Source organism: Elephas maximus, chromosome 7 (genome assembly GCF_024166365.1).
Source record: "Elephas maximus indicus isolate mEleMax1 chromosome 7, mEleMax1 primary haplotype, whole genome shotgun sequence".
Classification (NCBI taxonomy): domain Eukaryota; kingdom Metazoa; phylum Chordata; class Mammalia; order Proboscidea; family Elephantidae; genus Elephas; species Elephas maximus.
Window position 1 is genome coordinate 91,589,088 of NC_064825.1, and position 27,797 is coordinate 91,616,884.

The 27,797-nt window shown below is 44.9% G+C and overlaps 1 protein-coding gene across 3 annotated transcripts in view; it reads left to right on the plus strand.

Moving 5' to 3' along the window:
• LDLRAD3 (low density lipoprotein receptor class A domain containing 3) overlaps positions 1-24,148 on the plus strand; it is a 300,845-nt gene extending 276,697 nt beyond the window's left edge. For all 3 annotated transcript variants that reach the window (XM_049889421.1, XM_049889422.1, XM_049889423.1), the window contains exons 5-6: positions 18,587-18,932; positions 20,917-24,148. In XM_049889421.1, coding sequence (XP_049745378.1) covers positions 18,587-18,932; positions 20,917-21,154 — 584 coding nt within the window. In that variant the 3' untranslated portion in view covers positions 21,155-24,148. The remainder of the gene's footprint in view (positions 1-18,586; positions 18,933-20,916) is intronic.
• Positions 24,149-27,797: the final 3,649 nt, after the last annotated feature.

Genomic DNA, 27,797 nt, shown 5'->3' on the forward strand with positions numbered 1-27,797 from the left:
GGGGCGCTAGAAGGTGAGTGCCTCAAGATCCAAACCAAAAAAAAACCCATTGCTGAATCAGTTCTGACTCTTGGCGACCCATGTGTGGCAGAGTAGAACTGCTCCATAGGGGTTTTTTGGCTGTAATCTCTACAGAAGCAGCTCGCAAGACCTTTCTTCTGTGGTGCCTTTAGGTGGGTTTGAACCACCAACCTTTAGGTTTATAGTCGAGCACAAACTGTTTTCTCAATCCAAGGACCTATGGCTCAAAATCAGACTGTAGAAAAGATAAGGGCCAGATAGATCATAGAGGCCTCTCTAGGCTGTAGTTAAGAGTTTAGGTTTTCAGGACAACAAACCAGTTCCCATAAAGTCGACTGTGAGTCTTGGCGAGCCCATGTGTGTCAGAGTAGAACTGTGTTCCATAGGGTTTTCAATGGCTGACTTCAGAAGTAGATCAGGAGGCTTTTCTTCCAAGTCCAGCTCTGGGTGGACTTGAACCCATAACCATTTGGTTAGCAACTGATTGTGTTAACCATTTGCACCATTCAGGTACTCCTTGAGTACAGTGAGCAGCCATTAAAGGGTTTAATGCCTGGGATATGCCATGATCTTACTGCCTTCCTAAGAAGAGCTTTCTGGATTCTGTGTGGAAAATGGAGAAGAGCAGGACTGGAAGCTGGAAGAGCAGCTGGGAGGTTCATGTGGTAAATGATGTAACAGATGATGGTAACTTGTCCAAGATTTGGGAGGCAGAATCTGTAGCACCTGCCTGTGGTTGATAGCAGTGGAAAAGGAAAGGAAGCAGCCTAGACTGACCCAAGGCTCCAGCTCTAGTGGCTGCGTGGCTGGTGGTGCTGTGGCAGGATGGTAATTGATATTTGATGATGATATTTGTTTGCTCGGCTCCCACTAATGAGATTTCATTTGTGGTGACAATGGCACACCTGAGGTAGATTTTTGTTTTATGCTTTGCTACAGTTAATTTTTTTTTTAATTGTGGTAAGTCTATGTTTAACAAAACATTTGCCATTTCAACATTTTTTACATGTATGCAGCTCAATGACGTTAGTTACGGTCATCATGTTATGCAGCCATCGCTGTCCGTTTCCAAATGTTTCCATCCTCCTTAACGGAAGCTTGGTAGATCTTTCCTCTCCCCAGTTTTTAGGGTTAGCCTTGCCCTGCAATGCCATTTGTGTGTGATTATCCTGCCCTAACAAACTGATCAAGCATCTTGCTTGAGTTAGCAGTATTTCACTCTGGCCGCTGACATGGCAGGCGCAATAAGCCGTTGTACTGTAACTCACCAAGCCTTATTACTGGTCCAGCAACCAACTGACCATGGGGTTCAAAGAACATTTGCTACGCATTTAATTTTGCAGCTTCCACTGAACACTCCAGGTAAATAGATACAGTAAGCAATAGAAATAGTAATTCTGTACAGCCCTCCTTATTCAGCAAATTCCAGGAGGCACTTACATGCATTTTATGTGTACCAGGGTGGGAGCAGCCCAGAATGTCATATGCAGGAGCTTGGGTCAGCTGAAGCCACTTGATGCATAGGAGAGTAATGCCTCAGAAGTCTCCCCTTTGTTGGTTAGATTGATAAGAACATTGATCCCAATATGGGGACTCACTGCCCGGTCACACACTCCTCCCCTGCGGTCCCTACATTGGCTTTGACTTTTTGTTGTCACGGTAGGAGAGGTAGCAAAGAACCACCCGTCCCCACTGCCACTGCAGCTCTTGACATATTTTAAGTAATTACACAATTGAGCAGAGTTCTAAAAAGGCCACCCGGGCCCTAGCTCCCAATTACAGTGAGTTTGGGTAGCAATGTGAATTTCTATTAAAAATTGCCCTTTCCTCCTTTAAATAGCCAGTTAGTACCTTACTCTCCAGCCAGTTCTGTAACTGCCCTGAGACTGTTTCATAGCAAAGAGGCCATTAACTGTTTAACTCTCTGGGTTATCATCGGCACCCTTCCTCATCAGAGGTGTGGATCGTGCTCTGAGGGTATACAGTGGTTCTTAGCATGGCTTCAGAGAGCTCTGGGATCATTGAGGGGTGGGTTCCTCCATACCAAGAAGCTCCCCTGTTGATAAGCAACTTTTAAATTTGGGGCCCCTTGTAAGTTAGGGGCCATTGGTAACACTTGGGAGTCCCTGGGTGGTTACGAATGGTTAACACACTGCGCTACTCACCAAAAGGTTGGACGTTCAAGGCCATCCGGAAGCTACTGGGAAGAAAGTCCTGGAAATCTACTTTTAAAAAATCAGCCGTTGAAAACCCTGTGGTGTACAGTTATACTCTGACACCCATGGGTCATCATGAGTCAACTGGAGAGCAACTGGTTGGTTGGTAACACTTCACTGTTTCCATAGCACTTGTTGAAAGGGGGTGAGTACAGTGCCTTTCTGGGAGGCCCGCTTTGGCCCAATGAGAGACATAGGTTGGGGGTAGGGAGGATGGTGAAGCCTTTGGTCTCTTGGGATGGGAATGACTGAAAATTCCCAGGAGGATATCTGCCTCATCTGTCTTCAGTTTTAGAACTCGACTCAACTTTTTCTCTTCTCTCTCTCTCTCATTTTGAATTTAATCTTCCAGCTCTTGTCTCCTGGCTCTCAATGGTCCTAGAATCCTAATTCTGTCTTGGCAGATGGGTCCCTTTCCCATTTCCCTCTGGCCAGAAGCCAGCAGTGGCTCCTGCTGTGGTCTGTCTGACGCTGGGCAGGCTGGCAGCTCAAGTTTTTCCATCACCCTCCTTTCAGTTAATTTTAGAAACTAGAGTTGCCATGGTAATGGTTCACTGAGGTTTTCGTGGTTTCTCTTTTGATTCCGTCATTTGCCAGTCTGCCCTTTAAATTAAACTTTTTCAATAAGCATCTAAATTGGAACAGGAGGTGTGTTTGGAATAGTGATCCACAAAGGAGGGCCAGGCCCAAGGGAGGTGGATGTGGAATGCCCTTGGTTTAGCATGGCCGACACAGTTCCTTTAAGCTCCGCTGCTTGAGAAAAGTAGCCATAGAGATAATCCCAGGAGGAGTGCCGGGCTGAAATGCTCCCCCGCCCCCAGGGCCACTCCGAAACTATGAGCGTTTACAGGACTAGGCCTGTGCGGTTTTCAAATCCCCAGCTCCAAGCACAGGGTCCAACACCTACCTGATTGCAGCCTAGTAAGTGGAAGAATGAAGGCGCCTCCAGCCAGACTTCGTTCCTGCATTCTTAGAAAACGTCCTGGGAGGTGGTGGTGGTGGTGGTTGTCAGTTGCCATTGAGTTGGTGCCAACTCATGGAGACCTTAAGCACTACATAAGGCCATCTTCACAGTCCTTGGTACACTCAAGCGCAGTGGTGTGGCCACTGTATATTTTAAGTGCCTTTCAACCTTAGGGACTCATCTTCCAGCACTACATTGGGCAGCGTTCTCTTGTGATCCATGGGTTTCCATTAACTGATTTTTGGAAGTAGATCGCTGAGCCTTTCTTCTTAGTCTTTCTTAGTCTGGAAGCTCTGCCGAAACCTGCCCATCATGGCATAGATTCCAGCATCGTAGCAACACACAAGCCACCACAGTGCAACAAACTGACAGGTGAAAGGCTAGAGCCTCTGTATTCCTAAGAATCCTCGCCATTCTTCTGGCTCCTCTTCTTTAGCATTTCCTCTTGTCTGCCATTCAGCACTCACGCAGCCCTTTTTAAATCTAGCATGAAGGGATCAGAGCTTTGATACAGTTAAAAGGAAGTCACAGATGCAATCTCACAATCGATTCACTTGGCTCAAATTTAAAACAGTAGTCTTTAATGCTCGTATTAACTCTGTGTGGTTGTAGGTTTTAAATTCCGATTCTACCAATGCAGCTTTGAGGGACCACTCACGTGGTCCATGGCCAAACCGGGATGCTAACCCCGTCAGTGAAACTCCCAAAGCTGTACTAGCCACTATGCGCTCTGCCTCCTTTGAACTGGATGTATCTGGGAGCCCTGGTGGCATTGTGGTTAAGAGCTCGGCTGCTAACCAAAAAAGTCAGCAGTTCAAATCCACCAGCCACTCCTTGGAAACTGTATGGGGCAGTTCTACTCTGTCCTGTAAGGTCGCTGTATGAGTTGGAATCAAGTTGACAGCAACAGGTTTTGTTTTGTTTTGTTTTTATGCTCATTCATACTACACCATAGCATATGTGAATAAACCAAAAAACCAAACCAGTTGCCATCCAGTCAATTCCGACTCCTGGTGACCCCATGTTTGTTAAGAGTAAAACCGTGCTCCATAGGGTTTTCAATGGCTGATTTTTCAAAAGTGGATCACAAGTGCTTCTGGTCAGAGTAACAACAAGCAGAGACCAAGGCCTCCCTAGAAGGGGCCACAGGGTTTAGAGATGCTCTGTCCACTTGCCCCAACAAATGTTTACTGAATACTGTTAGGCATTGGGGGTACAACAGCAAACAAGCAGGATATGGCTTTGCCCTCACGAAGTTCCATTCCACTGGGAAAGAGAGACAATTGAGTAGAACTGCATAAGACAGCAACAGGCAGCGATAAGCACTGTGAAGACAGATAAAGAGGTAAGGAATCAGTGATGGAGGGTGAGAAGCACCCAGGGAGCCCTCCACTGACATTGGCCTAGGACTTGAACGGAATAGGGTGTGAGTCAGGCAGATGCCCCAGGGAAGAGTGTACTGAGCAGAGGGCACAGCAAGGGCAAAGAAAGGCCCTTGTCTTAGTTATCTAGTGTTTCTATAACAGAAATACCACAAGTGGATGGCTTTAACACAGAGAAATTTATATTCTCACAGTCTAGTAAGCTACAAGTCCAAATTCAGGATGTCAGCTCCAGGGAAAGGCTTTCTCTCTCTGTCAGCTCTGGAGGAAGGTCCTTCTCAACAGTCTTCCCCTGGACTAGTTGCTTCTCCACACAGGAGCCCCGAGTCCAAAGGATACACTCTGCTACTGGCAGTGCTTTCTTGGTGGTACAAAGTCCCCTGTCTCTCTGCTTGCTTCTCTCTTTTATATCTCAGAAGAGACTGGCTTAAGACACTACCTAATCTTGTAGACCTCATCAATATAACTGCCGCTAATCCTTCTTAGTGTTAGGATTTACAACAGTATAAGAAAATCACATAAAATGGTGGACAGTCACACAATACTGAGAATCATGGCCCAGCTAAGTTGAAAGATATTTTTTTAAGGGACACAATTCAATCCATGACAGCCCTGAAGCAGGCACACGCTGATGTGTTTGGGCACCACAGCGAGGAGGCCAGTGTGTCTGCAGCAGACAGAGCCGGGCAGGGGCAGGAGTGGAGGTTGGAGTGGGAATCGGGAAAGATGATTAAAGGCTTGTGGCCATGGTGAGTCCCTGGGTATGCTAACGGTTAACGCACTGGGCAGCTAACCTAAAGTTTGGAAGTTAGAGTCCACCCAGAGGTTCCTCAGAAAAAGGCGTGGCTATCTCTTCTGAAAAATTAGCCATCAAAAACCCCATGGAGCACAGTTCTACTCTGACACACAAGGGATCGCTGGGAGTCAGGGTTGACTTGACAGCAACTGGTTGGTTCCTGGTTGCACCATGGTGAGGACTCTAGACTTTATACGGAGCTACATTTTGAGCAGAGGAGTGATGTAAATGGATTTATGTTTTAAAAGGAGCATCCTGGCTGCTATGTGGAAAAGACACTAGAAAGCAAGAGTGGGGCAGGGCGCCTGGTGTGGATTCTGCTATGGTTGTCCAGGCAGTGACATGGCACATGGGACGTGTACCAGAGATCAGTCAGGGCCTGGCGAGCAGAGTCCTGATTGGGATCAGGTGTGTCTTTTTTCTTTTTTATTGTACTTTAGAAGAAGGTTTACAGAACAAACTAGTTTCTCATTAAACAATCAGTACGCATATTGTTTTATGACGTTGGTTAACAACTCCACGACATGTCAACACTCTCCCTTCTCAACCTTAGGTTCCGTATTACCAGCTTTCCTGTCCCTTCCTGCCTTCTAGTCCTTGCTCCTGGGCTGGTGTGCCCCTTTAGTCTCGTTTTGTTTTATGGGCCTGTCTGATCTTTGGCTGTAAGGGTGAACCTCAGGAATGACTTCATTACTGAGCTGAAAGGGTGTGGGGGAGCCATACTCTCAGGGTTTCTTCAGCTGTCTGGGACTCTCTATTGTGATCCTTGTCAGAATAGTCAATGGTGGTAGCTGGGCTCCATCTAGTTGTTCTGGACTTGGCCTAGTGGAGGCTGTGGTAGATGTGGTCCATTAGTCCTTTGGACTAATCTTTCCCTTATATCTCTAGTTTTCTTCATTCTCCATTGCTCCCGAAGGGGTGAGACCAGTGGAATGGGATCCAGTGTGTCTTGTTTTCCTCTTCTAGGCATCCTTGTCCCAGCTGGCTTGGGGACTAGCAGCACACAAGGGCTGCAGTGTGTGCAAAACAAAGAGACTTTTCCTCCAGGGTGCTGAGGTCTGCAGTGGTTGTGTTCGGATCTTCTGAAATCACAAGAAGCTGTGAATTTGTTCATGGTCAGTAAAGCCCCCCTTGGGATCCCCACTTGTAAGGCTTCTGTTATCAGCCAATTTCCCTAAATTATTCAGAATCTTTACAGCTTTCGAAGTTCCATGTGTGCACACTCAGCATTTCGTCAGGTAATAAGGTGTAACGGGCAGAAGTAGCCTGCTGAACTGATTATGCAGCGGCCATGACGAACTCAGAGAACCGGAGAACAGAACCAGGGCAGCTTTGGGCTCCTTGCAAGTTTGAACAAGATCACCTGCTTCCTACTTGGTTCTTGTCAGAGGTGGAGATTGTGCAGCTTTCCTGGATGTGGCCTTTGGTGTCACACGCCAGGAGCTGGCTGCACAGTTGGGAGGCTCTAGTCGCGAGGCTTTAGTCGGGAAAGTCATGCTGAGCCTTAACTGGATGTGGGCTCAGGAGGTGGGGTTATGGCAGCTCAGGAAGGGGAGGGGGCTGAGATTGTCCCTTCTCAACTTCTGCCTCTTAAGTTGGCCCCTGGAGCCATAAAGTTTCTCCAAACAGTACAGCCACACACTGCATAACATCTGTTCATGTCCATGGTCCATGGTCCCATAAGTTTATAGTAGAGTTCAGAAATCCCAGTAGGAGAATGGGGCATTAGCAGGTATAACTCAACGTAACAAATGCAACAGCTTCCTGCCCACAACACATGTATCTCCTGTCGCTTGTATATAAAGCGATTGTGTTGCCAGGCATATTTAAGGGTTGTTGTTGTTGTTGTTGTTTGGTGCCGTCGAGTTGGTTCCTACTCATAGCGACCCTGTGCACAACAGAACGAAACACTGCCCAGTCCTGCGCCATCCTCACAATTGTTGCTTGAGCCCATTGTCGCAGCCACTGTGTCAATCCATCTCCTTGAGGGCCTTCCTCTTTTTCCCTGCTTGATGTCCTTCTCCAGGGACTGATCCCTCCTGATAACATGCCCAAAGTATGATACATTATACATATAACCTATATTAAATATGTATTGATTAAAAAAAAAAAAAAGTTCTAACCTTTTGGTTAACAGCCAAGCTCTTAACCAGTGTGCCACCAGGGCTCCTATATCTGGATAGTCATAATAAATACCTATATTACTGGCTTACATATGTACTGTACTGTACTTTCTATCATTATTTTAACGTGGATTTTAGTTCCAGATAAAAAGTTCATTGTACAACAGTATATGCTTCAACTCGTAGGCAGCAGCATCCAATCTCATGTATCACATGTCTCGAGTGCTATAGAGCTATCTCTCTGTTTAATTTTCTTTGAAAAATGTTACCGTGAAGTGCATCATGTATCCCAAGCAAAACCAGTGCTATTGACAGCAGCAGCAAGAGGCCAAGGAGAAGTATGGATTTGGAAGTGAAACAAAAGGTTATTGAACAACACAAAGGTAGAAAATCAGTGAATGCTATTGCTCATGAATTAGGCATGTCTTTTTGCTGAGTGTTTAAAATATGGTGTTTGCACAACGTCCAAATCACATATTAACGCCCTGTTTCAAGTAATATGTCATGGATGTTAAGTGACACATGACTGTATACCCAAAGGCCAGGAATGCCTCTATCTGATTTGTGGAAGGACAGCTTCTAGTATGTTGGAATGTGCTAATCTGGAATTTTTTATGTGCTGTCTCCAATTCAGCGTAGCACCAAGGTTGATGAAATAACATGTCCTCTCATGAAGTGTCACTATGCACATTTGTCTAATAAAGGCTCTGAAAAGTCCTGTAATAATAGTTATTAATTATGAGTAAGGTTTGTCAAGTCCTTACTATGTGCCAGATACTGTCTAAACACTTTTGTATGTATTTTCTCTTTTAATCCACAAAACAACTGTATGAGACGGGCTCCACTATTATTTTGTTTTATAGAAGAGGGTATTGAGGCACAGAGACATAAAGTAACTTACCCTAGGCCACACAGCTAATAAGCAACAAAATCAAGATTTGAACTCAGATGCATGTGGTGCCAGAGCCCACACTCTGAACAGCTACAAAAAAGGGAATTTAACTGGTCTCATCTAGTTTTTCTCACACTTGTTTAGCCATGGTATCTTTTCCCATGAAATAACCTCTTGCCATCCCACAAAAGACGCATTGGACTATATTGATTCGAGTCTAGTCTCTATTGGAGTAATTGGAGAGGGCCCTCATTGCAAGAGCAGTAGGGGACAGCAGATGGACAGGAAAAATGGGAAGTGTGAGGAGAGAAACAGAGAGAGCTACTTGGGACAATGTGATGGTTTCTGGCATCAGACTCTTGGACCCAAATACTAGTGCACTACTTGTTTTCTCTGTGACCTTCAGTAAGTTACTTAACCTCTCTGAGCTTCAGTTTCCCCATCTGTAAAATAGGGATAATAAAACAGCATACTTCACGGAGCTGCCATAAGAATGAAGTGAAATCGTGCATATAGGAGGAAGATTGGAAGTTGGAGGTCCAGTGTTCAGTCCTCAGCCTCAAGGTCCCCTCACCCTTTTAGTCAGTGTTTTTCTCCCTGTAGCTCATTTTTGAGGAGATTGTGAATTACCATGTCACCATGTTTCAAAAGGAAACCCTGGTGGTATAGTGGTTTAAGTGCTACGGCTGCTAACCAAAGGGTCAGCAGTTCGTAATCCACCAAGTGCTCCTTGGAAACTCTACGGGGCAGTTCTACTCTGTCCTATGGGGTCGCTATGAGTTGGAATCGACTCAATGGCGCTGGGTTTGGTTTTTGGGTTTTATGTTTCAAAATCAGTTTATTCATGTCAAAAAATACTTTGAATACCTTGCATATTTAAGATTGCAGTTGGCCCTGAGTAGGGCTCCAAGAAGGATAAAGCATGGCCTCTGCCCACCAAAAATTTCTCTTAATGGGGAAATAGACACATGTGAAAAGTGAAATAAAGTCGTGGGTGAGGAATACAGATTCTGGAATGAGATTACCTAGATTCCTCCAGGTTTCTCCACTTGGTAGGTATAATAATTGCTATTAATAGTAACTAAGGTGTATTGAACACTGGCACGTTACTTAATCTCTTTCCCCGACTTCCTCAATGGAGGAAACCCGTCCTTACTTCATCTCTAAAATGGTCTATTTCATAGGAAGGTGTAATAGTTCCCAGGGCTGCTGGAACAAATTACCACAACCTTGATGGCTTAAAACAACAGAAATTTATTCTCTCACAATTCTCACAAGGCCAGAAATCGGAAATTGAGGTGCTGGCAAGGCTGGTTCCTTCTGGAGGTTCTGAGGGAGATTCTGTTCCATGCCTCTCTCCCAGCTTCTGGTGGCAGCAGACAATTCTTGGTGTTGCTTGGCTCAGGACTGCGTCACTCCAGCCTCTGCCTCATCTTCATGTCACCTTCTCCCCTGTCTCCATGTCTTCTCCTTTTCTGTCTTACTTATAAGGGCACTCATCATTGGACTTAGGGCCACCTGAATCCAGGATGATCTCATCTCAAGATCCTTACCTTAATTATATCTGTAAAGACCCTTATTCCAAATAAGGTCACTTTCTGAGGTTCTGGCTGGACGTATCTGTGGACATTTAAGGCACTAGAGATGGTGTAATTAATGATGAAAGCAGTTAATATGTGTGAAGCACGTAAGATACTGCCTAGGATGGGGTAATGCTATGATAGTTACTGTTATGCTATTGTTGCTATTACTCTTTGTTTTTGAGTGCAAAGCAAATATGGGTGGTTACTATTAGTATTATTTAGTTCACATCTGGGCTTTCTTCTCGACACCCTCTGGGATTTGGTGCTGAGAAGCCAAGGCAGGGAGACTGCAGAGTCTGCGAATACCAGCCAAGGACGGTGGTGTGGGCTGTTGAATGTCCTTGATCTTCACAGTTTTACAAGAATACACAGTCAGACCGTGTTGGCTAATGTGTAAACTGGTGGGACTGTTGCAGAAAGATTGGAGGACAAAGGCTGAAGATGATGAGACCCACAAGGAGGTCTTTTTTACTGGTCTGGGCCTGGGTGTGGTGGCGAGGATGGAGATGAGGCCAGAGTTAGAAGAAATGCAGCAAAGCAGAAATTGGCCACAGTTGGTGGGTCGGTATGGACAAGAAAAGAAAGAGTTAAAGATAGCCCCCAGCATTCAAACCTGGGACACTGGATGCTCAGGGAAAGGACCAGCAACTAAAGAACCTGTCTTAGGAAACCATTGCACCAGTGAGCAAAGGTCACTGACATATTCAGCACCTATGTCACCTATGTTGGGCTCGGACTCTATGGTGGTAAGCAAAGCAAACCTGGCCCTCTCTCTTTTCATGGCACTTAGAAAAAAAAAAAAAAATCACCATTGAGTTAGTTCTGACTCATGGCAACCTTCTGTGTTTCAGAGTAGTATTGCTCCATAGGATTTTCAGTGGCTATGATATTTAGAAACAGATCACCAGGCCTTTCTTCCAAGGCATCTCTGGGTGGATTCAAACCACCAACCTTTTGGTTAGTAGCTGAGCACTTAACCATTTGTGCCAGCCCGGGACTCCTCATGGCATGATCTGGTGAATTTACTAAAGTGTGTGCTGCAGCATTGTTCATAATCACAAAAAAAGGGAAACAATCAAAATGTACATCAGTAGGGGGTTGGTTAAGCAAATCCTGCTGTATCTATATACTGAAGTTATTACACAGCTACTCTTTTAAAAAGAGTGGATGGAGAAGGAAAGATGTCCAAAACGCAGGAATATCTATATAGCTAAAGAAAAATGTATGTGTGTGTGGACGCACAGAGAACAGTTTTGAGGGATCAACACCAGGGATCTGCAGACTACAGCCAGCAGACCAAATCCAGCCTGCTGCCCAGTTTTCATAGTTTGTTTGGAACACAGCCATGCTGACTTGTTTACATACTGTCTGTGGCCGCTTTCCTGCTGCAACAGCAGGTTGAGTAGTTATGACCCAAACCGTATGGCCCACAAAGCATAAAATATTTACTACCTGGCCCTTTTATAGAAAAGTTTGCCAACTCCTGGTCTACAAACTATTACTGTATTTTTCTCTGGTGGACTTATGTGGGGTTTTTTTTTTTTTTTTCTGCTTGGGACATTTCCATATTACTTTAATTTTCGTAATTAGCATGGGTCTTTATAATCAGCAATAAAGTTCAAGTTGGAAGAAAGAAAGAAGGCATGCAGGAATCACACTACCTGATTTCAAGACTTACTCTGAAACTATAGTTATCAGCACACTTACTGGCATAAGGATAGGTGTATAGATCACCCAAACAGAATAGAGAGTCCAGAAATAGACCCAGATTTGTATGGTCAATTGATTTTCAACAAAGATGCCAAGATAATTCAACAGGAAAAGAGGCTTTTCAACAAATGGCGCTGAAAACAACTAGATGTCTAAAAGGAGGAAAAAAAGAATCTCAACCTTTTCTTGTACCATAAACAAAAATTAACTTGCAATGGATTATAAATGTAAATTTAAGAGCTAAAGCTATAAAACTTGTAACTTGGGTTGGGCAAAGATTTATTGGCTAGAATACAAAAAACGTAGACTATAAAAGAATTTATAAAGAAATGAAAAGACAAGTCACAAACTGGGAGAAAATCTGCAAAACACATTTCTGATAAAGGACTTGTATCCCGGAACATACAAAGGACTTTCACTACTCAACAGTAACAAGACAAAAAAAAAAGTGTAAAAATGGGCAAAAAAATTTGAAAGAACGCTTCTCTAAAGAAGATGTGCAGATATAAAGAACATATATGAAGATATAAACTCTGCATCATTAGTTATTACAGAATGCAAAAGAAAACTTCAGTGAGATACTACTACACACCCACTAAGCCAAAAAACCAAACCCATTGCCGTGGAGTGGATTCCGACTCACAGCAACCCCCGTGTTACAGAGCGGAACTGCCCTGTAACCGAGAGGTCTCGTATACTGCCTGTCTCCTGCACACTACTACTCCCCTTATTAACATCTTGCATTTGTGTAGTACATTTGTTACAATTAATGAACCAACATTAATACATTTTTTATTAACTAAAAGTCATAGTTTACATTAGGGTTCACTCATGTTTTGTACAGTCCTGTGGTTTCGACAAAGGAGGCCTAGTGGCACAGTGGTTAAAGCCCTTGGCTGCTAACCAAAAGGCAGTTTGAACCCACTAGCCACTCCACAGAAAAAAAATGCAGTAGTCTGCTTCCATAAAGATTACAGCCTTGGAAACCCTATGGGGCAGTTCTACTCTGTCCTGTAGGGTCACTACGAGTTAGAATCGACCCGACGGCAATGGGTTTGGTTTTTATTATGGTTTTGACAAGGTCCCTGGGTGGAGCAAATAGTTTACAATCAACTACTAACCTAAAGGTTGGTAGTTTAAACCCACTTAGCGGTATCATGAAAGAAAGGCTGGGTGATCTGCTTCCATTAAGATTAAAAAAAAAAAAATTTTTTTTTTTTTTTTTTTGAGCCCAGAAAACCCTATGGAGCAGTTCTTCTCTGTAACACATGGGGTCACAGTGAGTCATAATCAACTCAATGGCAACAGGTTTAGTTTTTGGTTTGGTTATAGGTTTGGAGCCCTGGTGGCGCAGTGGTTAAGCATTCAGCTGCGGACCAAAAGGTCAGCAGTTCAAATCCACCAGCCACTCCTTGGAAACCCTATGGGGCAGTTCTACTCTGTCCTATAAGGTCACTATGAGTTGGAGTCGACTCAACGGCAACGGGTTTGGTTTTTGGTTTTTGGTTTTGGTTTAGGTTTAAACAAATACATGATGTCATGTGTCCATCAGTACAGTATCATATATAATAGTTTCACTGCCCTAAAAATGCCCTGGGCATTTTGCTGCAACCCTGGCAACCACTGGTCTTTTTACTGTCTCTGTAGTTTTGCCCTTTCCAGAATGTCATATAGTTGGAATCACATACTACGAAGCTTTTTCACTCTGGCTTCTCTGATGCACTCCAGGTTTGCACCACTTTACCCTCCCACCAGCCATGCATGAATGAGTATACCTGTTTCCCCAGGATCTGACCAGCAGAACGTGAAATCACGTTTTGCCTTAGCCAGTCTGGTGGGTGAAAAACAATGTCCTGTTGGAACTTTACTTTGCATCTGGAAGAGGGAATTCTTTGGAAGCAAAGGCACGCCAAGTCACAAGCGTCGCCTGCTTTCTTCCCTCGTTAGTCCTAATGGCGCCTCTGTGCAAATTGGAAAAAGGCATTCCTCCTCAAGACATTTGGCTGCCATCTGCTAGAAAACCGTCGTAATAACCACACAATCTGTGACAACTCTGAGGCAAAGAGCACCCCTAGAGTAGTGCAAACCCAGCTGCCTCCACCACAGGCGGCAGCTGGAGCTCAAGGCAAGCTTGAGAATACAGTACAGTGGTTGCTAGATCGAAACCAGATTGCGTGGAGTGAATGCTGTGGAAGCCGCAGATAGAGGCCAGGAGCTCAAGCTGTTTGACAGAGGAGCATGAGGGCACTGGCTTGAGAGAGAGCCAAAAAAAATGGAAACTTCATTATCCATGGATTATGCACTTGGAGCTGAGGTCCCAGGCAACTCTGATATTAGTAATTTGGCCAGGAGGCTCATTAAGCTCTTAGGAGAAGTGGACCAAGTTAATGAATTAATACAAGATGACGTTTTACACACAGAGCAAAAACGAGACCAGGCATCACCAAGTTACGTAACGTCATAATTCCTCCAGCAAATGTGCCTACTGTGTCTCGCCTGCCAAAGTGGCCAGATCTGGAGAGAGCTGGCTTTCAGAGACACAAGCCAGACCATTAAGACCCACAAGCCAGACCATTAAGACCCACAGGCATTTTGCATTCTATTCATTTTAAAGGGGTCCCGCGTGTGTTCTTAAAACCGCAAGTGGTTACACAGAAGTCCGGGTTTTAAAAGCTCTGGCCTGATTTGTTTTCAGTGTGAAAATTCAGCCACTTTCCTCCTTTAAGGAGCATTTCTCACTGGAAAGAAGCTCAGTCCATCCTGATCGTCTGCCACCCCCGACCCCTGAAGGGAGCTCTCAGCTTCTGCCATGGGTCCAGAGAAGTTGGTGGTGATAAGAATGTGAATAGGAGCTAGCGTTGGTGGTGGTGGTGTTAGTCGGCCCCTGACTCATGGTGACCCCATTGCAAAACACTGCCCAGTTCTATACCATCCCCATGATTAGTTTTGGATCTGACCATTGTGATACGTGGGGTTTTCATTGGCTGGTTTTTTAACAGTAGATTGCCAAGCCTTTCTTCCTAGTCTATTTTAGTCTGGACCTGCTGAAACCTGTCCAGCATCATGTCGTTGTTAGGTGCCATGAAGTCGGTTTTTGAGTCATAGCAACCCCATGTGACAGAGTAGAACTGTCCCGTAGGGTTTTCTAGGCTGTAATGTTTACAGAATCAGATAGCCAGGTCTTTCTCTCACCAAGCTGCTGGGTGGGTTCAAATTGCCAACTTTTCAGTTAGCAGCCTTTTCAGCATCATGGCAACGCATAAACCTCCGTTGACAGATAGGTGCTGTCTGCACGTGAGTTGCATTAGCCGGGAATCAAACCCTGGTCTCCCAGGTGGAAGGTGAGAATTCTACCAACGATCCACAACTGCTCTCAAGAACTACCATTAACCAAGTAGTTTCAAACTTTTGCCCGGTACTGTGCTCAGCACCTTACATGGAGAATTATACTTTATTCTCCCAGTATTCCAGTGAGGTCGGTACAGTTACTAAACTACCACCTCCACCATTTTAAATGTGAGGTAGCTGAGGCTCATAAAAGTTTAAATACCTTGCTTCAGCTCCTACAGCTAGAAATGATGGCCCAAGATCCGACCCCTCTGTGACTCCGCAACTCTGTGCAGGAGGTCATAAAATAAAGAGGATGTTTTATTTTAAGCGTAAATTTTGAAATGTACACGTGCAGAACCCCAGACAGCTGATTGTCTCCAGAGAAATCCAAAACTGCTCCCTTCCCTTACTTGTTCGGCAGCACCCTTCTGCCTTTCAGGTGGGATCTTACTTAGTTCTGTTTGTGCAACTAGTCATTGAACCGGTGACTGCCAGGAACTTGGAGAATCTTCTTTGCTTTTGGTCCATGTTCAGATGTCCCTGGAAGGAAAGCAGAGAGCTTAGGGGTGTTTTAGTTATCTAGTGCTGCCGTAACAGAAATACCACAAGTGGATTGCTTTAACAAAGAGAAATTTATTTTCTTACAGTCCAGTAGGTTACAAGTCCAAATTCAGGGCGTCAGCTCCAGGGGAAGGCTTTCTTTCTGTGTTGGCTGGAGGAAGGTCCTTGTCCTCAGTCTTCCCCCTGGTCGAGGAGCTTCTCAAGCACAGGGACCCCATGTCCAAAGGACACCCTCTGCTCGTAACACTGCTTTCTTGGTGGTATGAGGTCCCCAGCTCTCTGCTTTTTTCCCTTTTATCTTATGAGAGATAAAAGGTGGTGCAGGCCACATCCCAGGATACTCCCTTTACATTGGATCAGGGAGGTGACCTGAGTAAGGGTAGTGTTACAATTCCACTCTAATCCTTTTAACATAAAATTACAACCAGAAAATGGAGGACAACCACAGAACACTGGGAATCTTGGCCTAACCAAGCTGATACACACATTTTTGGGGGGACACAATTCAACCCATGACAAGGAGGAAGGAATTCATTTATCTCAGGTTAGGATTATTCTGGGAATCAGGAAATATATCAGGAAAGAACAGAGGCTGTGTGTATTGTAGCATGTGGTGTTCTGAAGGAGAAATACCTGTGTTCCAGTCCTGCCTCCTCTTACTTATTTCTCATGTGACCTTAGACAAATTAATTCACCCGAGTCAGTTTGCTTACCTGAAAAACGGGGATAATAATAGCACCTGCCAGGGTGTATAAGGAGCCCTGGTGGCACAATGGTTAAGTGCTCGGCTCCTAACTGAAAAGTCAACAGTTTGAACTCACTATGCTCCAATCCATGGGAGGAAAGACCCAGTGATCTGTTCCTATAAAGATTTAAAAAAAATTCCAGCCTACAAACCCCTATGGGGCGGTTCTTCTCTGTCCTATAGGGTCATCATGAGTTGGAATCTACTTGACAGCACACAGAACACCACCACCAGAGTGTATGTGAATAAACAAAAATTTTTCCGTTGAATTGTATATATTTATTGAGTGCCTACTATGTGCCAGGCACCATCCTAGGGGTGTATCCTGGGGATACAGCGAGGAACAAGACAGACCCACATTTAGTGGCATGGGGTGTGGTAAAGCACTCTTAGCACAGGGCCAGGGCACAGGGTACATGCAGCCAGGAGTTGCTGCCTCATGTCCACATTTTGGTCTGTCGTTGTTGTTAGTTGCTGTTGAGTTAGCCCCAACTCATGGCAACCTTATGTATAACAGAATGAAACATTGCCCAGTCCTCCACCATCGCCGTGATCGTTGGTGTGTTTGAGTCCACTGCTTTGGCTATCGTGTCAGTCTGTTTCATTTAGGGTTTCTTTCATTTTCGCTGACCCTCTACTACAAAACATAATGTTCTTTTCTAATGATTGGTCTTTCCAGATGATGTGTCCAAAGGAAGTGAGCCAGAGTCTCCCCATCTTCATTACTAAGGAGCATTCTGGTTGTATTTCTTCTAAGACTGATGTGTTGGACCCACTGAAATTCCCTCACTGCTTGAGCGTTGGAACAGCACAGGGTTCTAGTGTTCAGATTGACTCACTCGGGCTGTACTTAGATTATTCTCCCAGCCAGGCCACAGCAGTGAGTAGGGGTGGCTCTTCCACCATGATGAGGAGTGCCCAGCTTTCTACAGAGAAAGACTCTGCATTTCCTATGCCAGCCTGGACCTTACTGTGGTTGTCGAGTGCGTCCTGCCAACTCAGAAGCCGCTTACCTGAGTACCTGAAGCGTGGCTCATTAGCACGGGCAGAGAGGTGAACATTGGCAGCCTGCAGGGGTGGGCTGTGGACCAGACCTTTGCCCTATGACCTCTGAGGAGATGCCTGCACATTGCCCAGGGGGTTTTGTTAGGGACACAAAAGGACAAATATTTCTCATCTCCCTTAAAAGAGGGACACTAAAGGACAAATATTGTATGATCCCACTTATGTGACATACCTAGAATAGGCAAATGCATAAGAGATAAAAGTTTATTAGTGGTTACGGGGGGTGGGTAGAAGGGGGAAATGGGGAGTTATTGTTTAAGGGGCACTGAGATGACGGGAAGGAGTCCTGGTGGCACGGTGGTTAAAGTGATTGATCAACTGCTAACCAAGAGGTTGGCGGTTTGAAACCACCAGCAGCTCCGTGGGAGAAAGATTCGGCAGTCTGCTTCTTTAGAGATTTACAGCCTTGGAAACCCTGTGGGATCGCTGTGTGTTGGAATTGACTCAATGGCAGTGAATTGTGATTGGGAGGTGATGGGGTGATGAAAAACCTTTGGAAACGGTTAGTGGCAATGGTTGCACAACATGGTGAATAAAATTAATGTCACTGACTTGTACACTTACAAATGATTGAAATGACAAATGTTTTGTTATACGGTCATGCAGCACTTAACGTCCACAATATGTTCTGTGAAATAGGACGTATGTGATTAGGACATATAATCTACTTTCTGCCTCTATAGATTTGCCTAGTCTGGACATTTCTTATAAATGAAATCATACATTCATTGTGTCTGACTTCTTCCACTGATCGTACTGTTTTCAGGGCTTGTCCATATGCTAGTACATATGAGTACTTTGTTCCTTTTTATTGTCTAATAACATTCCCTTGTATAGATGTAGGAAACCCTGGTGGTATGGTGGTTAAGGGCTACGGCTGCTAACCAAGAGGGCGGCAGTTCTAATCCACCAGATGGCCCTTGGAAACCCAATGAGGCAGTTCTACTCTGTCCTATAGCGTTGCTATGAGTCTGAATCGACTCAATGGCAGTGGGTTTTTGGTTTTGGTATGGATGTGTACCACATTTTGCTTAGCTATTAACCAGTTGATGGACATTTGGGATGTTTCCACTTTGAGGCTATTATGAATAATGCTGCTATGAACATTCGTGTACAAGCCCTGGGGCTAACTTTGAAGCCAAAGGCTGAACCATATTGGGAACCCTCTCTCCTTTTCTCTCCCCTCTGGGTTTCACAGAGCCGGGCAGCGGGCAGGTGTTCGTGACATCGGAGAACCAGCTCGTGTACTACCCCAGCATCACCTACGCCATCATCGGCAGCTCCGTCATCTTCGTGCTGGTGGTGGCCCTGCTGGCACTGGTCTTGCACCACCAGCGGAAGCGGAACAACCTAATGACGCTCCCCGTGCATCGGCTGCAGCACCCTGTCCTGCTCTCTCGCCTGGTGGTCCTGGACCACCCCCACCACTGCAACGTTACCTACAACGTCAACAATGGCATCCAGTACGTGGCCAGCCAAGCCGAGCAGAATGCTTCTGAAGTAGGCTCCCCACCCTCTTACTCGGAGGCCCTGCTGGACCAAAGGTGAGTGCTAGCTGGAAGAGACTAGGGGGTTGCCTAGTTGGGGGGTATCTGCACACACCTGGGTTCCTGGGTCTTGCCAAGAGCCTGGATATATCTGCTGTAGGCAGCAGCAACATCTGACATTTACTGAGTCCTTGCAAAACACTTCACATGCCTCATGTTATTTAATCCTTCCAAAGACTCATACAGAGATGTTCTGTATTTGCCTCAATTTTACAGGCTTGGAGACTGAGACTCTGGGATTTGTCTGAGCACATTCAGTTAGGGGCCTGGCCAATTTAGAGCCCTGCTCCTGCCCGGTAATGTTATACTAGCTGCGGGGCTCCACCTGCACTGCAAAGTAGTGCCCAGTACATATTAGAGGTTTGGTGAATGGTTGCTGAACGAATGGATGAATGTACGAATGAATGAATGAACGAGCAAGTAAGTTCCTTAATTTTGCTTGCCTTCATCTATAAAATTAAAGGGGGAGAATAGGTCCTTTTGAGCTCTTTTAGACAGTAGAGCCCTCGTTTCAAATAGAATTGTACAAGAAACCCCACTATATAAAGCCAAAAAGCTGTCATTCTATAGATGAAATAGACCCAGAATCCCGCCTGCTCAGCATCCTCGTTCCCCTCTCTGTGACCTCAAAAGTACCACCCAAATAACCGTTGGAAGGTCCTGGTCCAGGGCTGTTCGAGTCCCTTTTGGTTCTGTGGTTCCCATGCCCTATCCTTCAGGGCCCTGGCTCAGCATCCCTCTTCCCCTGTGCCCAGGACATGCTGTGTGTGGCATTAGGCCTTTTGTAGGCCATGCTCCTGGGGTGACAGGGCTCTTCATTGGACCCTCTCCAGTGGGCAGCTCTTACATTATTTAATCTTCATTTTTCCCTTCTTTATAGAAGGGAAACAAAGCTTTGGGGGGCAGGGGTGTGTCTTAAAGATCTCTTTGCAAAATAAGCCTGTAACAGTGCAGAGCCTCACTCACCTAACGATGTTCTCACTCATACGCAGTTCATTTGGACTGTTCTAGTAAGGAAACCCTGGTGGCCTGGTAGTGAAGAGCTATGGCTGCTAGCCAAAAGGTCTGCAGTTCAAATTCACCAGGCGCTCCCTGGAAACTCCATGGGGCAGTTGCCTATAGGGTCGCTGTGAGTTGGAATCAACTCGGCGGCAGTGGGTTTGGTTTTGGTTTTTGTGTAGGATAAGGTTAAGATGGCTGACTCTGGAGATGGAATGAATACCTGGTTTCAAATCCCAGCCCTGCTGCTTGCTAGCTATTTGTGATGCTGTGCTAAGCAAGCCGCTTTATGTCCTTGTGCCTCAGTTTTCTCATCAGTAAAATGAGCATAAAAGTAATACCTACTTCATAGCATTCATGTGAGCATTAAATAAGGTAATGAATGGAAGTTACCTGGCTGGTGCCTGCCTCGCAGTAAGACTTGAGTAAATGAGAGCTTTAAAAAATGTCTTTTCTGTGCAGTTATTTCATTTCCAGCGAGATATTATTATCCCCTTTTACAGATAAAGAAACTGAGGCATTGAGAGGATGTCCTCTCACCCAAGTTCACATAGCCAGGAAGAGTTGGCTTTCACTAGGAACCTCAAGTTCTGTGGACCCACCAGGGGCCCAGTTGAAACACCAACCCAGCTGCTTCGCTGTGAGGCCCCCCACTGGTGGAGCAAAGCCCCCCACAGGATGAACTGAGGGAGTTGCCTGACAACCTCATTCTGGGCCCACCCAAAGATGTGGTTTTGGCACTGGCCAGTTGACACTAGCCAGCCAGAGCACACTGACCTTTTTATTCCCTTTGTCTTATTCATACTGCCAGCTTTCTTATCCTTGAATTGCCTTTGCACTTGGAGGGAGAAATCTCATTTCTCTTTTGAAGCATCATCTCTGGAATGGACTGAAATTGGGTTTGGTTCCATGTGGCCTCTCAGTTTGGCTCTAATGCCTTCTCTTCCCTTTCCTCCCACCCCAACCTTTCTCTCCTTTGCAGACCTGCGTGGTACGACCTTCCTCCACCACCCTACTCTTCCGACACTGAGTCCCTGAACCAAGCTGACCTGCCCCCCTACCGCTCCCGATCAGGGAGTGCCAACAGCGCCAGCTCCCAGGCACCCAGCAGCCTCCTGAGCATGGAAGACACCGGCCACAGCCTGGGGCAGCCTGGGCCTCCAGAGGGCACTGTGGAGCCCAGGGACTCTCTGCCCAGCCAGGGTACCGAAGAAGTATAAAAAATCCAGTTATTCCAAAGTCCATATGGGTTAATCTGCTCTGACTTGTTACCGTGCTAACAATGGGTGCTCACGGGGGCTCTTTGAGTGTCTCAAGGAGCAGTTTGGGGTGTCAGCTGTCTCTCCATTGCCCTCGTCCACCAGATTTCAGGTATGTTTGTTGGAGGGCGCCCTGGCATTTTTCTGACCTCTCAGTTGACATACGGTGTGTTTTGCACCTGTCCCAGGAAGCCACTCTTTCTTCAGGGCCCAGGATCACAATCTCCCTCTTCCCATCATTCTTCTGTTATAATTGGAATCCTTCTCACTGGGAATCGTAAATTTGCAGGCAACAGGACAAACAGTATTTAAGCAGTCTTTGAGAAAGCAGTGTTCTGTGCCATGCTGGATGTTCAGAAGGACAGTAGACACTGGATCAGTTCCCTGCTGGGCTGCTACCTTAGAGGTTCATTTTGGGGTTTGGGTTGGATGATCCTGCCACAAGGGATCCTTGGACGGCTGCCCAGGAAGGAGTCTAGGTACACGTCCAGAAGCTGCCTTGCACCATCCCACATATGGCACTCGGGCAGGGGAGGCAGTCGCTGAAGAATACATTTGACATGAGTAGTGCCCCTATTAGCAGCATCATTTCGGTTTTGTGAATGACCCTGAAAGCCATCTGCCTACTCTAAATGGATTCTGGGTTTAAGAATTTGCCCGAGAATCCTCGTTTGGAAAGCTCTGTCCAGCAGCATCTGTCATCAGCCTTGTCCCAGAATAGATAGTGAACCCCTGCCACGAGTTTATCCCAGGTCACACAGCTCCTACAGTGCAGGCTGCCAAGAGCCTGGCCCTGCCTGGCTCCACAGTCCCTTCCCTGACTCAGATTGTGACCCTCCCAACTGAGTCAGCTGCCTGTAGCCAAGGGATAGGAGGCAACTTTAGTTGCCCAAGAACCTGGTCTGGCTTCATTGTCACTATAAACCACACCCAGCCTGCCTCGCCCACTCATGCAGCTCAACACCGGCCTCCTAAGTTCCCTTAACACTCAGAGTCTGTTTGACCTTGCAAATGGACTTGGTACTGTGGTCTTTAACACAAGCAAGAGCAATATTCAGTTCCTCCTGTGTGAGCTCTTGCCTCCTAGCTGCACGTGCTCCCCTTCCCAAGTACCTGCGTCCCCTGTATACCCGTCACTGGCCCCAGTGGTTTCTCCTCCAAGAGTTGTGAACAATAGACAATGTGGAGTCAAGGTCTCCCCTTTGGACTTTTTTTTCTTTAAATCTCTCAGAAATGCATTTGAAATAGTGTGTTTATGTTTTTCCCTTCTAGTTAAGGGACTATTTATATGTGTATAGGAAAGCTGCCTTTTTATTTTTTCAGCGAGGTCCAAAGAAAGATGCAAAAAGAGATGCTGCCTTTGCCCCGCCGAGCCCGGTGCTAACGAGTCACTGCAGACTAACCTGTGTGCCAGGCACTTGTGCATTGTCGCACTCTGAGGTTATTATTTATCAAGTTTTTGAAGGATGCAGAAGAGGAACTTGTTTCTCCCTCAGTTCCTAGCCTCTGTGTTTGTGCTAGTTTCGCTTTTCTCTATGCCCAGCCAGCCCCGGGGGAATAATGTGTAGAAACACCTGCGTTGTTTGGCAAGAAACCACACCGACTAATGGGGAACAAAACTGGAACCAGGTGGAGATACTCTGGGCAGCTCCTGCCCCTTCAGGGCCTCTTTCAATAGTAGAAGACATGTTTAGTAACCTGTTTGATGCTTATTAAGATGGAGCCTGCGGGGGAGGGGGGCATGAGGTGGCGTTCAATGATTCTATTCTGTAGGCTTTTTTTTTTTTTTTTAATCCACATCCAAAGTATTTTACAGGAAAGCTAACCACTTGGTGATTTTAAAAAAATTAATAAATAAAAGAAAAGGAACCTAGTTGCTTATTTCTTTGATTTTTAAAACAGCACTTGAGTTATTTTCTGAGTAATCCAATAAAGAAGGAACTTTTGATGGCAGCCAAGGCGTGTTAGAAACTCTGGCAGGACATTTCATCTACTGTGAGTCAGAATGGTTTTATCCCTCCCTTTGAAGGGCCCCTGCTTTTTTGTGGTGCTCTGGAAGTTGTTTGGAGGAAAGGATTCTAATTTTAATTAATTGTGCAATGAGTTAACCTCATCCACATTTCTGCTTCCAGGCATCTTAGGAAAAACAAATGGTCTTAGTAGATAAGCGCAGCCTATTAATGTTGTTTTTTAAAAACAAACACTGGGACGTTTTTATTATAGATTTGATTTTTTTAATGAATGTTTTTTAAAGTATATAAATAGGACACCAAAGCTGCAGTTTTGTTTTGTTTCCTACTCAAGATGGCAAATAAATGGCCAGCAATATTTTATAACTCATTCCAACCAGGATGTTTTTTTCATACCTTGCCTAAATCTACACCAACGAGAAAACCATCTCTGCCCTAAATGAGGTCAGCTCCTCCTTCTTATTTTAGCAGTAAACTTTGCTTTGTTCCCTGCCTTACCACCTGACTCGAAGCCCTTTACCTTGAAATCGACGTTTTTTTTTTTTTCAATGCAAATAAAGTGGTTAATAAGTAAGATGTGATGTTTAAAGTTAATGTAAACTGGAAAGGTTGTGTGTGGTTGCTTTTTGTGGGTTAGGTTTTGGTTTTGTTTTTTAATTTTTATACCTTCAAATAAACTTGCAGTTTCATTCTTGCTACTGGTGTGAATGATTCTTGACCCACTTTTCTCCTCCATGGCTCTATAAGGAGTTGACAGTCACTTCTGTCATGGGCTTCTACAATAAGTTTATGGCATAATAAAGTAAGAAAAAGGGTGAGTATGTTGATGGGACCTCCAACTTTGATGGGTGCTTAAGGACCCCACAGCCAGTGTCGTTGGAATATGGCAGTGGAGCTGTGGACGCCAGTTAGTATCATGAGCCCTGGGGTAGCGGTTTCAAAGACAAGTTTCTTGAGGCTGTACAAGAAAGAAGGAGCATAAGATGGCTGCAGTGAAGGATGGATGGCTGTGTGTAAGGAAAGGTTACGCACCCTATGAGGCCCAAAAGAAAAAGATCAGTGAGCAAATATGCTGACTCCCTGAACGTCTTATAGGAAAACAAGCTCATGGAAACTTTGATTAGAATCTCCAATTATAAACCCCCACGTGTCTGTCAGTTTGTCCTACTGTGGGGGCTTGCGTGTTGCTATGATGCTGGAAGATATGCCACTGGTATTCAAATACCAGCAGGGTCACCCATGGAGGGCAGGTTTCAGCTGAGCTTCCAGACTAAGACAGACTAGGAAGAAGGACCCAGAGGTCTACTTCCGAAAAGAATTAGTCAGTGAAAACCTTACGAACATCGTTATAGTGCTGGAAGATGAGCCCCTCAGGTTTGAAGGCACTGAAAATACAGCTGGGGAAGAGCTGCCTCCTCAAAGTGGAGACAACCTTAATGACGTGAATGGAGTCAAATTTCAGGACCTTCATTTGCTGATGTGGCATGACTCAAAATGAGAGAAAGAGCTGTAAACATCCATTAGTAATCGGAACCTGGAATGTACAAAGTATGAATCTAGGAAAGTTGGAAATCATCAAAAATGAAATGGACTGCATAAAGATTGATATCTTAGGCACTAGTGAGCTGAAATGGACTGGTATTGGACATTTTGAATCAGACAATCATGTGGTCTGCTATGCTAGGAACAACAACTCGAAGAGGAATGGCATTGCATTCCTTGCCAAAAAGAACATTTCAAGATCTAGAAGTACAACGCTGTCAGTGATAGGATAATATCCATATGCCTACAAGAAAGACCATTTAATACGACTATTACTCAAATTTATACACCAACCACTAAGGCCGAAGATGAAGAAATTGAAGATTTTTACCAACTTCTGCAGTCTGAAATTGATGGAACATGCGGTTAGGATGCACTGTTAATTACTAGTGATCGGAATGCAAAAGATGGAAATGAAGAAGGATTGGTAGTTGGAAAGTATGACCTTGGTGATAGAAACGATGCTGGAGATCACATGATAGAATTTTGCAAGACCAACAACATCTTCATTGCAAATACCTTTTTTCACCAACATAAACAGTGACCATACACATGGACCTCACCAGATGGAATACACAGAAATCAAATTGACTATATCTGTGGAAAGAGATGGCTGAAAAAGCTCAATATCTTCAGTCAGAACAAGGCCAGGGGCCAACTGCGGATCAGACCATCAATTACTCATATGCAAGTTCAAGTTGAAACTGAGAAAAAATAGAACAAGTCCACAAGAGCCAAAGTATGACCTTGAGAATATCCCGCCTAAATTTAGAGAACATCTCAAGAATAGATTTGACACATTGAACAGTATTGATCGAAGACCAGACGAATGACATCAAGGACATCATATATGAAGAAAGCAAGAGGTCATTAAAAAGACAAGAAAGGAAGGGAGGGAGGAAGGAAAGAAAGAAAGAAACCTTAGCTAGATATCAGAAGAGACTCTGAAACTTGACCTTGAACGTGGAGTAGCTAAAGGAAAAGGAAAAATATAAAGAGCTGAACAGAAGATTTCAAAGGGCAGCTCAAGAAGACAAAGTAAAGTATTATGGTGACACGTGCAAAGACTTGGAGATAGAAAACCAAAAGGGAAGAACGTGCTCAGCATTTCTCAGGCTGAAAGAACTGAAGAAAAAATTCAAGCCTCTAGTTGCAGTACTGAAGGTTTCCATGGGAAAAATATTAAATGACGCAGGAAGCATCAAAAGAAGATGGAAGGTAATACACAGAGTCACTGTACCAAAAAGAATTGGTCCACGTTCGACCATTTCATGAGGTAGCATACAATCAGGAACCGATGGTACTGAAGGAAGAAGTCCAAGCTGCACTGAAGGCATTGGAGAAAAACAAGGCTCCGAGAATTGACGAATATCAACTGAGGTGTTTCAACAAATGGATGCAGTGCTGAAAGTGCTCACTTGTCTATGCCAAGACACTTGGAAGACAGCTACCTGGCCAACTGCCTGAAAGAGATCCATATTTATGCCTATTCCCAAGAAAGGTGGTCCAACCGAATGCAGAAATTATCAGACAATATCATTAATATCCCATGCAAGCAAAATTTTGCTGAAGATCATTCAAAAGTGGCTGCAGCAGTATATCTACAGGGAACTGCCAGAAATTCAGCCCAGATTCAGAAGAGGACTTGGAACCAGGGATATCATTACTGATGTCAGATGGATCCTGGCTGAAAGCAGAGAAGACCAGAAAGATGTTTTCTTGTGTTTTATTGACTATACAAAGGCATTTGACTGTATGGATCGTAAAAAATTATGGACAGCATTTCAGAGAATGGGAATTCCAGAACACTTAATTGTGCTCATGAGGAACATGTACATGGGTCAAGAGGCAGTCGTTCAGACACAGCAAGGGGATACCGCATGGTTTAAAGTGAGGAAAGATGTGCGTCAGGGTTGTATCCTGAGCAAATAATCCAAGAAGCTGGACTGTACGAACAACGGAGCATTGAGATTGGAGGAAGACTCATTAACAACCTGCGTTATGCAGATGACACAATCTTGCTTGCTGAAAATGAAGAGGACTTGAAGCGCTTCCTGGTGAAGATCAAAGACAGCCTTCAGTATGGATTACACCTCAACATAAAACAAAAATCCTCAGAACTGGACCAATAAGCAACATCACGATAAACAGAGAAAAAATTGAGGTTGTCAATGATTTCATTTTACTTGGATCCACAGTCAATATCCATGGAAGCAGCAGTCAAGAAATCAAAAGACGCAGTGCATTGGGCAAATCTGCTGCAAAAGACCTCTTTAAAGTGTTAAAAAACAAAGATGTCGCCCTGAGGACTAAGGCCCACCTGACCCAAGCCATGATATTTTCAATCACCTCACATGCATGCGAAAGCTGGACAATGAGTAAGGAAGACCAAAGAAGAATTGACACCTTTAAACTGTGGTGTTGGCAAAGAATATTGGATATACCATGGACTGCCAAAAGAATGAACAAATCTATCTTGGAAGAAGTACAACCAGAATGCTCCTTGGAAGCAAGAATGGCAAGACTGCATCTCACATACTTTGGACATGTTACAGCAGGGATCAGTCCCTAGAGAATGACATCATGCTTGGTAAAGTAGAGGATCAGCAAAAAGAGGCAGACCCTCAATGAGATGGACTGACACAGTGGCTGCAACAGTGGGCTTAAGCATGGCAACAATTGTGAGGATAGTGCGGGACCAGGCAGTGTTGCATTCCGTTGTGCGTAGTGTCACTATGAGTCAGACCTAACTCGAAGGCACCTAACAACAACAACGATTGTAAGAGATAAACATCCAACTCACACAGGCTTAATTGTGTTAAATTTTAGAAGATGTGTTTTCTAATGTAACCAAGTCCAAGGGTATGGAGCTGCGGATCGCAGGCAGGGCTGGATCCAATTGCACAATAGATATCATTAGAAATCTGTTTCTCCCTTCGCAACTTTTTGACCCTGCTTTGCTCAGCGTTGGCTTCGTGGCTTTGCACACAGTGGAAAAGGAGGTCCTAGAATCTATAGAAACTCCCTTAAATGGACTTGTGATTGGTCATCCTTGGTCATGTGACCCCTACTGTGGGTGAGAATCAGTCTCT